The 14,261-nt window shown below is 36.3% G+C and overlaps 1 protein-coding gene across 1 annotated transcript; it reads right to left on the bottom strand.

The window, feature by feature from the left end:
• Positions 1–7,711: 7,711 nt before the first annotated feature.
• LOC138897081 (uncharacterized) lies at positions 7,712–13,215 on the bottom strand. The gene is made up of 7 exons (XM_070183036.1): positions 12,761–13,215; positions 11,771–12,569; positions 9,959–10,075; positions 9,522–9,680; positions 9,238–9,386; positions 8,621–8,781; positions 7,712–7,716 (listed from the first exon to the last, which is right to left on the bottom strand). The coding sequence occupies exons 1-7, from the start codon at positions 13,213–13,215 to the stop codon at positions 7,712–7,714; spliced, it is 1,845 nt and encodes a 614-aa protein (XP_070039137.1).
• Positions 13,216–14,261: the final 1,046 nt, after the last annotated feature.

Here is a 14,261-nt window from a genome sequence, read left to right as displayed (position 1 = left end):
ATTAACGTATAATTATTTTATATATAAGTGATTTACTTGATTATATATCTTATTTTTTTACAATGTCATTACATAAAACTTAAAGTGCTTATACATAGAAAGTCCTTTATGTTGATTTTGTGGGCGCAAACCTTTTTTCAGAAACTATCCAAGAAATAATGACTTAAACGACAAACAAGATGACTAGCCATCCAACTCAAAGAAACCAATCCCACAATTGATTAAGGAGACAACAAAAGTTTAAGTGCATAAGTAGGGACAAGTGACAACATGGATTATGTAACTTTTAGATAATGGGCTTAACATGAATGCAAAAATCATTACACAAAAGCCCCATGTTCCAAAAATCATTACTCTTGGACACGTCCATTTGTAGTTCCTTATATATTTGCATGAATGCTTCTTTCTTGATACCTTACTTGATTATCAAACTTGCCACCTTTAGTTCTTTTTACCTCTCACAATTCTTGATTTTTCAATCAACATATGGCTAACTCAAATTCCACACTCATGAGTTCAGTTTTATTCCTTGTTCTATTATTATTATTCTTTGCAGAGGTAAATAGTTCAATATATCAGGGCCTTGAAAGCATGAGAAAAAGGATACATAGCCAGCAGATTTTACGTTAAATATGTTCTAATTTTGGGGAAAAACATTGATGGAAAATAAAAGGAGGGTATTGGTGGATGTAGATAGAGTGGCACGTGGAGGACCAGATCCGCGACATCATTAACATGAACATAAGGTATTCCATAATTTAAAATTTATGGATTCAGGAGAGAAGTGATCTATCCTATATTTATGTTGTTGTTTTTTTTTTTAAATAAGTGATTCGAGCCGAAAGTAATGAATTCAGTTGAATCTGCTTCATAATCCACCTCTGATTGGCAGCTACCTTTGACATGTAAAGCTTGTTATTCAAAAATTCCATGAAGGTGAAAATGGACTTTGGATGAAAATATATATGAGTAAAAGATGTATCATTTTGTCTTCAAAAGAGAGTATATCTCGTATATCATTTTCATCTGTGGAAGCCTATATTGACACCATGTTACAGTTGACTCAAATTAAAGTGAGAAAAAATTTCAGAAAAAAGATTGTTTATTTTCTCTCTCATTAATTATCTTATACTATTCTAGTCTTATTTTGCGAGCCCCAGCCTTTCACTTCTCCAACAAAGGACGGGAACGTAGCTACGTATTAAGTATTAGTACTTTTACTTAATTTTCTGCATATAATATAGACTAACATGGCAAAGGCTAAAAAGAGTCGAAACTTTAATTTACAAACAGTTCAAGCATATTGAAAAGTTTTGCACCTTTGGCTGATTGCTTCGTCAAATATTTTCGAAACGCAAATAGCTTAGACCAACCAAATTTAGTAACATGGAACCGGTTTCTATTAAAAAACACAGTTTTCTCTCATCAATTTGTGAGAATTTTTTGAAACAGTTTGGAATAGTCCTGAGCTACTCCACTCCTTGCATTTAGTCTTGGATTGAATATTCATATTTATTCACACAAAAAAAAAAAAATCAAACAAGAAACGCATAAAAGAATGAAGAAAAGAAAGAAAATCTTCCCTAGGACTGGCACGTTACATGTACGGAGGGATGTTAAATAATATTACAGTTTGTCTCACATCGTTGTGTAAGAATTTTCAGGTGAATTTTACTTATTGGCTTAAGATATGAATTTGATACTCAAAATATATTACATTTTGGCCTAAAAGCCACCCAATATTTAAAAGAAAAAAACATCTTCCTCTTCCAAGAAAAGGTAAAGAGGAACTAACTACATCATTATGTATAATTATTTTAGTATTGTCATTTTCAAAGGGTTGTCACAAGTGGAGAAGTATGTAAAACCTTCTGGTAATTGGTCCAGAAGTACCTAATTGTGTTTTCCTTTAATTATTATAGGAAAGGGAAATTTTTGTATAGCCTCCCCTAAGATAATAGTTGAAATAGAAAGTCCAACTTAGGCCTCGGGCTTGAGAAGGGCCATACTTCCCGGCAGAGGTGGCAAAATAATTAAAAGAATGCAGTTATCCATTCATATTATCCATTACAAAATGAGTTGGATAATAAATTTTTTAAAAACGGATCAAATATGGATAAGAACCATATTATCCACTTAGAAAAAGGTTAACCAAATAGATAACTAATTGATAACTAATGTGTTTAACTTTTATATTTGTAAAGCCTCAAATTGGGGGTTCCTCAAGTTTGAGATACTAGGAATTCTCCCATAAGTGATCATATTCAAAAAACCATGGATAATATGAATATCCATATTATCACCGGATAACCCGTTTTTTATCCGTCTCAAATACGGGTCGGGTCGGATAGTTTATTTATTTTTTAAATTATCCGTTTTCGAACCGCTCATATCCAACCCGACCCGCCCGTTTGCCACCCCTACTTCCCAGCTATCCCATATTTGTTGTATTTCTATAGGGGGAGCCAACCCCACTAACGCTCTTTTTGGGTTACAACGAGATGAGTCCTCTTCGACTAAGGGTTTCACTGGATTGCAGGCAAGCTCATAGGGAACTCTAGCTAGTTTTGGTTGAGCTCTTGGCCTTTGACTCACCTAATTCCAAAAGAGTGCTTTTGGTTGGTGTCATATACTTGTCTCGTGCATACCAAGGTTTCCTTGCATCTATTTTCTAGTACTATGACCAAATGAACTCCTACTTTCATTATTTTTTTTAAATTTATGTTTCAATATCTTCTTGTCATTTCTCCTCACTCCCTGCATCCTTTTTTATTCTTTTTCAATCAAAGTAAAGAGATGAGAAAATAGACATTTTTTGTGTACTTTATTAGTGTATATTTGATCAACGAATGTAATAACTTTTGGCCAATGGACTATATGTGTTAAGTGGCCTATGAAGTCCACAGTGCCTTGTACTAGGAGGTCCAGAGCCCAGTAAAATAAGAAGTGGAATATCTCGAAAACTGAATGGTGAAACAGACATACTTTAAATTCTATGAGTTTAATTTTTGAAGTGTTTAGCTTTGAACTCATTTTCTTTTTTAAATTATGAGTTCATATTTATTAATATATTAATGTTAAAATACGCGCGTTGCCCATGTACCCTATCTCTAAGAACAAAATTTTAAAAAATCATATAAAATAATGCTCGTATTTAAAAATATTAATTCATTAAGAATTCTATTTTGAAATGGTTAAAACTCGATTTGATATTTCATTTTTGAATATTTCAAATAAAATGTTACTCAATTTTAAAATCGATTGAAAACCGGACATTCTACGTGTTCAAATTAGGACTTACTAATTGAAATTCCTTAGTATTCAAATAAGACTTCTCAAGTCAAATCCTTTCTCTGATCCAAGTTAGTATTAAAATCCCTCCTTATTTATTATTCATATAAGGACTTTGATCTTAAAATCGATCGAAAGAGGACTTTCAACATATTCAGGTAACCATTTCTAATTGAGAATCCATTGAAACTTTTAATGAATTTTAAAATTCTGAAAAATATAGGACCTCCTACATAGTTCGAAAGAGAACTTTCTTCGTATATTTAGGAAGGCTTGACATGACGTCCCATAAAGGCAAGAGTCATAACAAAGTAGTCCACTCTAAATAGAAATGCTTCTAATAATCAAACTAACAAATTTGAATTTTTTAAGTTTGTAAAAATAGAAAAGTTAGATTTTTTCGTGGATTATATAAAAATAATTTAATAAGAATAAAATTAGGTTTAAGATAATTCGGTAACCCAATTTGTTTTGGGTAAACAAAGAGAATCGAATAACATACTAACGTCTGAAGATTTTAGTTGTGGTAGGATTGACAGTTCATAGAAGTTAATCCTTTGTCCAGTTTCATTCTCCAAGTAGAATTAATATTTCGTGGCCACCATGTCCAATTTAGAGCATTTTACTTTTAGTTAATTTCAAGTCCTATTATTATCAATTTTTTTAAAAAATTATAATTTTATCTAACGTCAATTATATTTTTAAGGCTATTTTGGTCTATCAACATTATATTCATATTTTTATAATAACTAGTTTTAGGGTACGTGATGTTTTATATGTCAATGCCACACAAGAGGGGGGAGAGGGGGGAAGGGTGATTTGTGTGGTGTCTAATTTTCACGTGTACTGACTACAGAAGGACCTGGTTCTTCTAAGTGTTCCTTAACCTACTGTTGCTGAAATAGTAAATGCGGAAAGTAAAGAACACAAGTATTTTTACATGAAAAACACCCGTCTCAAAAGGTAAAAAAATCACGACCTACTACTCAGTAGGATTTTTTTCCAACACTTCACTAAATCAATGAGCCAAAACAGCATTTAGAAAACTTTTTGTAAACCCAAGGATTAACTCTAATCCCGTTGTGGCAACCAGCCTCTAACTGTTGCGACAACTTTAAGTTAACTCTAACTTGAATACTTAGAGTACCTATTACAATTACCTCTAGATAAAGCTGAAAGGTACAAATTGAAAACTACCTACTACAATTGAACTAGAATAAAAGACAGACAATTGGAACCGGTTCTTCTATCTGGTTCATGTAACTTCAGGTTCACACACTTGAATCACACAAGAATTATTTGCAAAATGCCTTGCTATTTTACTCTCAACTCACATTTAAATTCTGCTTTTATGCGTGACCATAGAATGAGAACATCCTGCAATATATAGAGTTAGTAGAATGAGAAATAACTAGAGTTCTAATGCTACTCTTCCTTGGTGGAATAGTTCTAGTTATCCTCAACTTCTAACTCCTCTCTTATCTTGGATAGTGTTCTCTTTGAGTAAGGAGTCCTTCTCCTTATCAATTATGCAACTTTTTCGATCAGGAGATATCAGATATAACAAGTTAAGCTTATCTCATTCACGTGCATTCCTCATGCTCGAATCTGCCCGTGTCTGTATACACAAGGGATGGATCTAGTTCATGCATGAGCTTCCTTTGTCAATCTTCAAAATAAAACTTCACTTGGGCCAACAAATTCCCCCTTTTTGATGATGACAAACTATGTGCTTTCATAAGCTTAGGCCTTGTTTCGACTCAGCTCAACATCAACACAATGTTAGAATATTTTACCTTTTTATCACTTATCATCAAGGACCAGGTTCATTAGGTTATAAATATCACTTTTCAAAGTATAAGCACAACCTTTTCCCCTCTTTTGGCATCATCGAAAAATTGCATAAATATGGAAGATAACCAGATCTTACAAAATTACTCATGGCCACTGAGGCTACTTCAAATGCAATTATGGATTAATCAATATATATCAATCTAAGGATATTAGCCATCTAAGAAATATAAACAAACAGTTAGAGCAAAAGACAGTGAATTTCAGTGATTGATAAGATCCTACCACAAAACATAAGAAGAAATAAAAATATTAGATAATGAGCAAAAGAAGAAAAAAAATCCCGAACTGGGTGACTGGTTGATCTACACTAGGCTAGGAGGCTTAAGGCTGGGAAGGACCATGTTCTTGAATTTTGGCTTGGAGTAGTTTCAGCATATCCTGAAGAATGCCATCATTCTTCTCCTTTTCTTTTGCCAGTTCAATTCTGAGAGCATATCTCTCAGTCTCCACTTCTGCCAACCTCTTCTTCAGCCTATCAATCTCAGCATCCTTAGCCCCACTTTCTTGCATCAAGGCTCGCACTTTGCTATTCACTGGTACCTTTTTGGATGAACCAGGTTCTTTGGGAGTGGTTTGGACTTCATAGTCACAAGTAGTCAGAGTATTTGACCCAAAATGATCCTTTCTTGTACCAACCTCACATTTCTTGATGGGTATCTTAAAGTGCGCAAGTACAACTATGAGAATAAAGCCATAGGGTATGACATGAGTCTTGGTACCATTTAGAACCCTGTCAAGAAGCTGGATTATAAATCCAGGCCAATTGATTTGCCTCCCACTATCCAAACATTCCATAAGGACCAGGTCCATGAATGTGGCAATGTGCCTCCTTTCCTACCTAGACAGCGCATATTTGTTTACAAATTCGAACATCATTTTGTGGGGTGGCTTCGTATCACTTTTGTAAATAGCCTTGGACTCAAGTTCCTCTTCATTTTCACCAAATTTCCTAGTAATGGCAAGGGCAGTAGGGAGATTCTTTAGACTTGGCCATTTTAGTTTCTTATAATCATTGTACCCTTCAACAGGTACACCTAAGATCTCTCCCAGTTCTTTCTCATCAAAAGTTACTTTCACCCCCTTTACCACACTGGTGACCCTACCATCTTTTATCTCACAATTGGCCATAAACTCCACAATTTCATTCCTGGCTAGCCTGCCATCCATCTGAAGGACCATGTCTTTCCAGCCTTGCAACTGTAACTTCTCCAAAAGCATCACCATTCCTTCCTCCTCCAAGTTCTTGAGGAGTCTGCCTTTCAAGATAGTCCTCTTTCCAAATTTGACCATCTTGTCTTTCTCAGCATCAGAATCATCAACTTCTTCTTCTCAACTCTATTCTTCTTCCTCCGTAATTTTCACTTTTCTTGCTTTCACAGCATACATAGTTCTTTTAGCCAAAGTGGATAGTTCAACGGACTTTGACTTTGAAACAGACTTCTTGGTGGAAGTCTTGGCTTTCTTAGCTTTGGGAGTCAGAACCTCCACTTCTTCTGTCTCATCTTCATCTCAAAGGACCAGGTCTATCTCATCAATTTCAACAGCCTCAACATGCTCACTCACCAATTCAGCCTCACTCTGCTTCTTCTGAATTCTTGTGGCTCTTTCTCTTGTGGGAGGAATTTCAACAGGGATAGAAGAGGCAACCTTCCTTTTCTTGTTTGCCCTAGCAGTGTCAGGGGTGTTAACTCTTAAACTTTTTTTCTTCTTTGGATTGTAACTTGCAGTCACCCTTTTCAGTAGGTTTGCGAGAGTTTCCTGTCCAGATGGAACAGGTTCATCTACATTTTTCCCAAGTTGAACCAGCCCTTCAGCAGCTTCTCCAGACCCACTTCCCCTAGTTTTTCTCACATCCTCCTCTATTGTAGCAGATTCCTCACCCCAAACAACCATTGCACCTCATTATTTAGTTAGACTAATAAGAGTGGATGAAAAACCAACCACTCATTTTCCCTTTCCCCTCACAGTACTCTGAGCACCCTCACTCTCTTTTTCTTTTCCTTTTTCTTTTTTACCACCAACCCTTTCAGACTCAGTAGTTTCAACACCTGCCATGGATCCTACTAGCACAAACCTATTCTCCAAATTCGTAGCAACCTCAGAAATAGTTTCAGGAGTAACTTTAAGGCCAGATGATACATGTTCAGTCTCAGAAGAAACTGTTTCTTCCCTTTCAGTAGCAGATTTAAATGAGTCTTCGGATTTCTGAGGTTTCTGGACCTGGCTATCCTTCAATTGTTTATCTAATTTCTTAGATAATGCGCTCTCAGCCACATTCTTGCGAGCAAGCATCTTAGTTCTTCCTTTCTTAGACAGAGGTGTGGTTGAAGGTGTGATAGATGGTGTGGATGTGATTTCCTTGGGTGGGGATGAAGGTTTTTCAGAAAGGTTTGCCATTTATGAGTTTGGGAGCTATAGAAAACGAGTTTGTGTGAGAGTAGAAGAGGAGAGAAGTTTGAGAGAATTTGGATGGCTTGAAAGTTTAGAAGTGAAGAAACAAATAACTCCTAATAAATATAAAGTGGAGGAGTTCACTTGAGTAACAACAGCTTTTACAGAAGTCTAATCAAACTGCAAGTCAGTTTGAAAAGACGTTCAAGACTATCCTTAGAATCTAGGCACTTAATGCGGTTAGGACTCCTCTTGAACGAAACTGGTTCATTTGTAACGGATAAGTCCAAAAAGGATTTGGGATTAGATGGGACTCTTCTTTTAATCATGATCCAAATATAGTTATTTCAAATTATGCTGAGTGTAGAATACATATCAAGGAATCTTGATGAACCCGGTTCTTCACTGAGAGATCTCTTGTGTAAGTCTAAATTTTTCAAGAAAATAAAGATAATATCATTAGAGATTAATGAGTCATTTTAGCACGTGGCACAAGAGTATGCTATTGAAAGTATGAGACTGAGTAAAATCTACTCTAACTATATACAAAATTTACAAATTTTCTAACCAAAATATTTTTCCATCAAATTCTTTTTTCGTTTTTTTTTCAATTTTTTTTTCAATTATGAAATTTTGAACTGGTCTTTTTAGGTGATCTTAATCATCCCTAATTCTAACCTGTTCCTTTCAAAGTGATCTCTACTTAGAGTTTTTGTAAAGATGTCAGCTATTTACTTGTCAGTAGTACAAAATTCCATAGTGATCAAACCCTTTTCATAGTTGTCCCTCAAAAAGTGATACATAACATCTATGTACTTAGTTCTCTTGTGATGAATTGGGTTCTTGGTCATACTAATTTCACTAGAGTTATCACAAAAGATGAGGATACAACTAACATCAATTCCAAAGTACATTAATTATTGTTTGATCCACAACAATTGAGCACAACATGAAGCAACAATAACATACTCAGCTTCAGCAGTAGATAAGGCCACAAAATTTTGCTTTTTGGAGGCCCAAGACACAAGACATGAGCCAAGAAAGTGTGCCATGCCTGAGGTGATCTTTCTATCCACAAGAAAACCTGCATAATCAACATCAGCATATCCCACTAGATTGAAATTACTACCTTTTGGATACCACAGACATAGGTCAGTGGTGCCTTTTAGGTATCTCAAAATCCTCTTGACTGCAGTCAAATGAGACTCCTTTAGATTTGCTTGAAATCTTGCACAAAGGCCTACACTGAAAATAATACCAGGTCTGCTAGCAGTGAGATACAACAATGAGCCAATCATTCCCCTATAAAACTTCTGATCAACAGATGAACCAGGTTCATCTATATCCAACTTTGTAAGTGTTGCAATAGGAGTGTCAATTTCTTTGGAATCTTCCATTTTAAACCTTTTAAGCAACTCTTTTACATACTTCTGTTGATGGATCATAGTTCCATTTGAATTTTATTTAATTTGTAAGCCTAAAAAGAAATTAAGCTCACCCATCATACTCATTTCAAATTCACTCCCCATTAGTGTAGCAAATTCTTTACTTAACTTATCAGTAGTTGCTCCAAAGATTATATCATCAATATATATCTGAACTACCAAGAGATCTTTATCTTTTTCTTTCAAGAATAAATTATTGTCAATTTTACCTCTCTTGTAGCCTTGCCCAAGCAAGAATTTTAATAATCTTTCATACCATGCTCTTGGAGCCTGCTTTAGCCCATAAAGTACCTTGTCAAGCTTGTACACATGATCAGGACATTCCTTGCTTTCAAAACCCGGAGGTTGCTTTACAAACATTTCTTCCTTTAGATAGCCATTGAGGAAGGTACTCTTGACATCCATCTGGTGAAGAGTGAATTCCATGTAAGCATCAAAAGCTATGAGGAGTCTTATTGCTTCCAACCTTGCAACTGAAGCAAAGGTTTCATCATAGTCTATGCCCTCCTCTTGGCTATATCCTTGAACCACCAATCTTGCCTTATTCCTTATAACTGTTCCATCTTCATCAAGTTTGTTTCTGAAGACCCATTTTGTGTCAATTACTGATATGTCCTTGGGTCTTGGTACCAGATGCCAAACTTGACTCCTTTCAAATTGGTTGAGTTCATCTTGCATTGCATTTACCCAGTCTGCATCCTGGAAAGCCTCAGCAATATTTTTAGGTTCAATAAGAGATAAGAAAGCATCAAAAGCATAGATATTCTTTATTGAAGATCTGGTTTTGATTCCAGAGGTTGGATCAGTAATTATGCTCTCAATGGGATAAGAACTCTAATACTTGTAAGATTTTACGACCAGCTGGTTTTCCCTTGATGTTCCTTCAATGTTTTATTGCTGAGGAACAGGTTCATAGACAAGTTCCGTTGAGGTTTGAGGATCATTTCCTCTTTGTTCTATTCCCTCTGTGATGTTGCCTGGGTGGAAGGACCTGTTCCATCTTTTGTTCCTTCCTCTAGTGCAGCTTCAGTCTGGGCTATGGTTTCATTTGAGTTTCTTACCAGCCCAATTGCTTCATCATCATGTTCTTGTCTCTCAAAAAGAATGTTAATTTAATCAAAAACTACATGAACACTTTCTTCTACACACATAGTTCTTTTGTTATAGACCTTATAAGCTTTACTATGTGAAGAATATCCCAAGAATACTCCCTCATCACTTCTGGGATCAAACTTACCTAGGGAGTCTTTACCATTATTGTGCACAAAATACTTACATCCAAATGCCCTAAGATGGGATATGTTTGGTTTTCTCCCTTTAAGTAACTCATAGGGAGTCTTCTCTATAAGAGGTCTAGTCATGCACCTATTTATGATATAGCATGCAGTGTTTACAACTTCTGCCCAGCAGCTATGGGGCAGTTTACTAGAAAGAAGCATAGTCCTAGCCATATCTTCAAGTGTCCTATTCTTTCTTTCAACTACTCCATTTTGTTGTGGAGTCCTAGGAGTAGAGAAATTATGATTTATGTCATGTTCATCACAAAATTCAGCAAATTTAGCATTCTCAAATTCAGTGCCATGATCAGACCTAATTGATGCAAGTTGATTACCTAGTTGTTTCTGTGTTTTTCTAACAAAAGAGGTAAACATGTCAAATGCTTCATCTTTAGATGTTAAAAACAATGTCCAAGTAAACCTAGAATAATCATCAACAAGCACCATCACATAACTTTTACCACCTTTGCTTAATGTTCTTATTAGACCACAAAGATCCATATGGACCAGTTCCATCGTCCTGGTGGTGCTTACCATTTTCTTGCATTTAAAAGAGGATCTTACCTACTTCCCCATTGCACAAGCCTCACAAACTTTATATTCCTTGAACTTGATGTTAGGCAGCCCTATCACCAGGTCCTTGGAAACTAATTTGTTGAGTTGACTCAGACTGGCATGTCCAAGTCTCTTATGCCAAAGGAGGGGATCATTATCCAACACACTTAAGCAAGTGAGTTCATTTTCTGAAAGTGTGGACAGATCTACAATATATATATTGTTCACTCTTTTTTCCTGCAAAACAATATTGTTAGTGGTAAGATTAATTACAAAGCATTTGGTAGAGGTGAATGCTACCATGTTACCTCTATCACACAATTGTGATACATTTATTAGACTGTACTTTAGTCCATCTATCAAGTAGACATTCTCAATAGAGTGAGAATCAGTCTTACCTACCTTTTTAACCCTAATGATCTCACCTTTCTTCCCATTTACAAAGGAGACATTACGTCCTTTGAGGTCCTCAAGTGAAAGGAATTGGTTCTTGCTTCCTGTCATATGCTTTGAGCAGCCACTATCCATGTACCATATTTGGCTGCTCCCCTTCACTTGCACCTGCAAAAGAAAATCAGGGGTTAGTCTTAGGAACCCAAACTAGTTTGGGTCCCTTTCTATAGGCAAAATGATGAATCAAATTCTTTTTAGCCCAACTTGGTAGCCTATTTTCCCTTGAACAAATTCTTTGTTCTTTTGACTTGACTTTTCTTTTGCAGTGTATTCACTTTTATAGTGACCTATTTTACCACAGTGTGTGAAAATCTTGTTCTCAGGAAGTGTGAGGTACTTGATTTTAGGATCCCATTTAGGTGCCAGGTTCCCAAAGCCAAGTACTCTTCTGTTGCTACTATGATATTCCTGTAGCCATGAAAGTGCATCGGAAGACCTGTTCCATTTACAAGTTCTGTCTAGTTCATGCTTGACCTTGCTTAAATCCTCCTTTAGAATTCTTACCTGCTCATCCCTTTTATACAACTCATCTTTCATTTTACATGCGTTTTCTTCTAGAGTGAGCTGTGTGTGATCAGCTATCCTTTTACCTATTCCTAATTTCAGTTTTAGACTTTTAGATCTAAGCTCTAGGGCAATTGAGTCAAGTGCATGAACCTGGTTCTTCAACACAATGTTTTTACATACAATTTCACTAACCGTAAGTTCCAGGTTTTTGCACTTAACCTTCAAAATCATACATTCTTTAGACAACTGTTCCTTTTCATTGTTTACATCCTCAGATTCATCAATCAGCTCTAGAAGTATCTCATACAACCTTTCTTTAGACAATAATTTAATTTTGTCTTTGAGATGAATTACACTTACCTCAATTTCTTCATCAGATTCTCCAATGGCCATAAGTGCCTGTTCCTCCCCATCATCATTATCTGAGCTTTCTCCCCAAGCAGCGACCATAGCCTTGGTTGATCTTTTGTTGTTGCTTTTCTTGGGTTGAACCTGTTCCTTCTTCATGTTCCTTCGTTCAGTTTTTTCCTTCTTCCGCTCAATTTTCCATTGGGAACAGTTTTTGATGTGGTAATCAGTCTTTCCACACTTGTAGCATCCATCATTGATTTGCTTCTCAAGAACTTTTGATTTACTATAACTTCCACTTCTTGAAGGACCCTTTCCTCTCCTCAAGTACTTCTTGAAGTCCTTGGTGATCATAGCCACTTTATCATCTTCTAGATCAGAACCTTCAGTGATTCTGATTGCCAGGCTGCTTTCCTTCTTAGGTACATCCATTTTCATGGTTTGTCTCCTAAGTTCATAAGCAATGAGATTTCCAATTAACTCATCCAATGGGAAGTGGCAATATTCTTTGATTCTTGAATGGCAGTGATTTTGCTCTCCCAAGTAATAGGCAGAACCCTTGTCAAAATCTTCTCAACTCTATCTTCTTCAGGAATAATCCTTCCAAGAGACTTTAGTTCATTTGCCAATGTAGTGAACCTTGTGTACATCTCTTGAATGGTTTTCCCTTCCTTCATGGTAAAGTTCTCATATTGAGAATACAGTAGAGTTCCTCTGGACCTCTTCACTTGAGGTGTTCCTTCTTGGGCCACTTGTAAAGTATCCCAGATTTCCTTAGCAGTGGTACAACTTTGGATTCTATTGTACTCATTTGAACCGAGTCCACAAACAAGCCATTTCTTGGCTTTAGCATTCTTCTCCCATTTCTTCAAGTCCTCAGCAGTATAGTCAGCTCTTGTCTTTGGCACCTCTACTCCTTTGGCATTTATCTTCATGGTAGCTAGTGGGCCATCTGTGATAATATCCCATAACTCATAGTCTTCTCCTATGATGTGATCTCTCATCCTGTTTTTCCACCAAGAGTAATACGGGCCGTTGAAGAGTGGTGGCCTAGCAGTGGATTGCCCTTCCCCGTTTCCAGGTAGTGCACTCATCTTAATCTTCTCCTAAGGTGTTAGCCTCTTCAAGGATAACCTGCTCGGATACCAATCGATGTTTTATACGTCAATGCCACAAAAGAAGGAGGGGGAGGGATAATTTGTGTGGTGTATAACTTTTGCGTGTACTGACTACAGAAGGACCTGGTTCTTCTAAGTGTTCCTTAACCTATTGTTGCTGAAATAGTAAATGCGAAAAGTAAAGAACACAAGTATTTTTACGTGGAAAATATCCGGCTCAAAAGGTGAAAAACTCATGACCTACTACTCAGTAGGATTTTCCCCAACACTTCACTAAATCAATGAGCTAAAATAGCATTTACAAAACTTTTTGTAAACCTAAGGATTAACTCTAATCCCGTTGTGGCAACCAGCCTCTAACTATTGCGACAATTTCAAGTTAACTCTAACTTGAATACACAGAGTACCCATTACAATTGCCTCTGGATAAAGCTGAAAGGTACAAATTAAAAATCATCTACTACAATTGAACTAGAATAAAAGACAGACACTTGGAACTGGTTCTTCTATCTGGTTCATGTAGCTTCAGGTTCGCACACTTGAATCACACAAGAATTGTTTGCAAAATGCCTTGCTATTTTGCTCTCAACTCACGTTTAACTACTGCTTTTGTGCGTGACCGTAGAATGAGAACATCCTACAATATATAGAATTAGTAGAATGGGAAATAACTAGAGTTCTAATGCTACTCTTCCTTTGTGGAAGAGCTCTAGTTATCCTCAACTTATAACTCCTCCCTTATCTTGGATAGTGTTCTCTTTGAGTAAGGAGTCCTTCTCCTTATCAATTATGCAAACTTTTCGATCAGCAGATATCAGATATAACAAGTTAAGCTTATCTCCTTCACGTGCATTCCTCATGCTCGAATCTGCCCGTGTCTGTATACACAGGGGATGGACCTGGTTCATGCCTGAGCTTCCTTTGTCAATCTTCAAAACAAAACTTCACTTGGGCCAACAGTACGCACTTTGCGCGTGTACTCTATGTTCATAAATATAAAACTTAAAAAAATTATGTAAATA

The sequence above is a fragment of the Nicotiana tomentosiformis genome, chromosome 8 (genome assembly GCF_000390325.3).
Source record: "Nicotiana tomentosiformis chromosome 8, ASM39032v3, whole genome shotgun sequence".
Classification (NCBI taxonomy): Eukaryota; Viridiplantae; Streptophyta; class Magnoliopsida; order Solanales; family Solanaceae; genus Nicotiana; species Nicotiana tomentosiformis.
The sequence above is the reverse complement of the archived record's forward strand: the minus strand, read 5'-3'. Positions and strand labels throughout refer to the sequence as shown.

Excerpts from the sequence above, each read along its gene's own strand:
- LOC138897081 (XM_070183036.1), bottom strand. The coding sequence starts at position 13,215 with ATGAGTGCACTACCTGGAAACGGGGAAGGGCAATCCACTGCTAGGCCA. Across the intron at positions 10,076-11,770 it reads TGTATAAAAGGGATGAGCAG|AGACAAGAACATGATGATGA; the intron begins GTAAGAATTCTA and ends ATTCTTTTTGAG. Across the intron at positions 9,387-9,521 it reads GAACAGTTATAAGGAATAAG|ATGGATGTCAAGAGTACCTT; the intron begins GCAAGATTGGTG and ends ACTCTTCACCAG.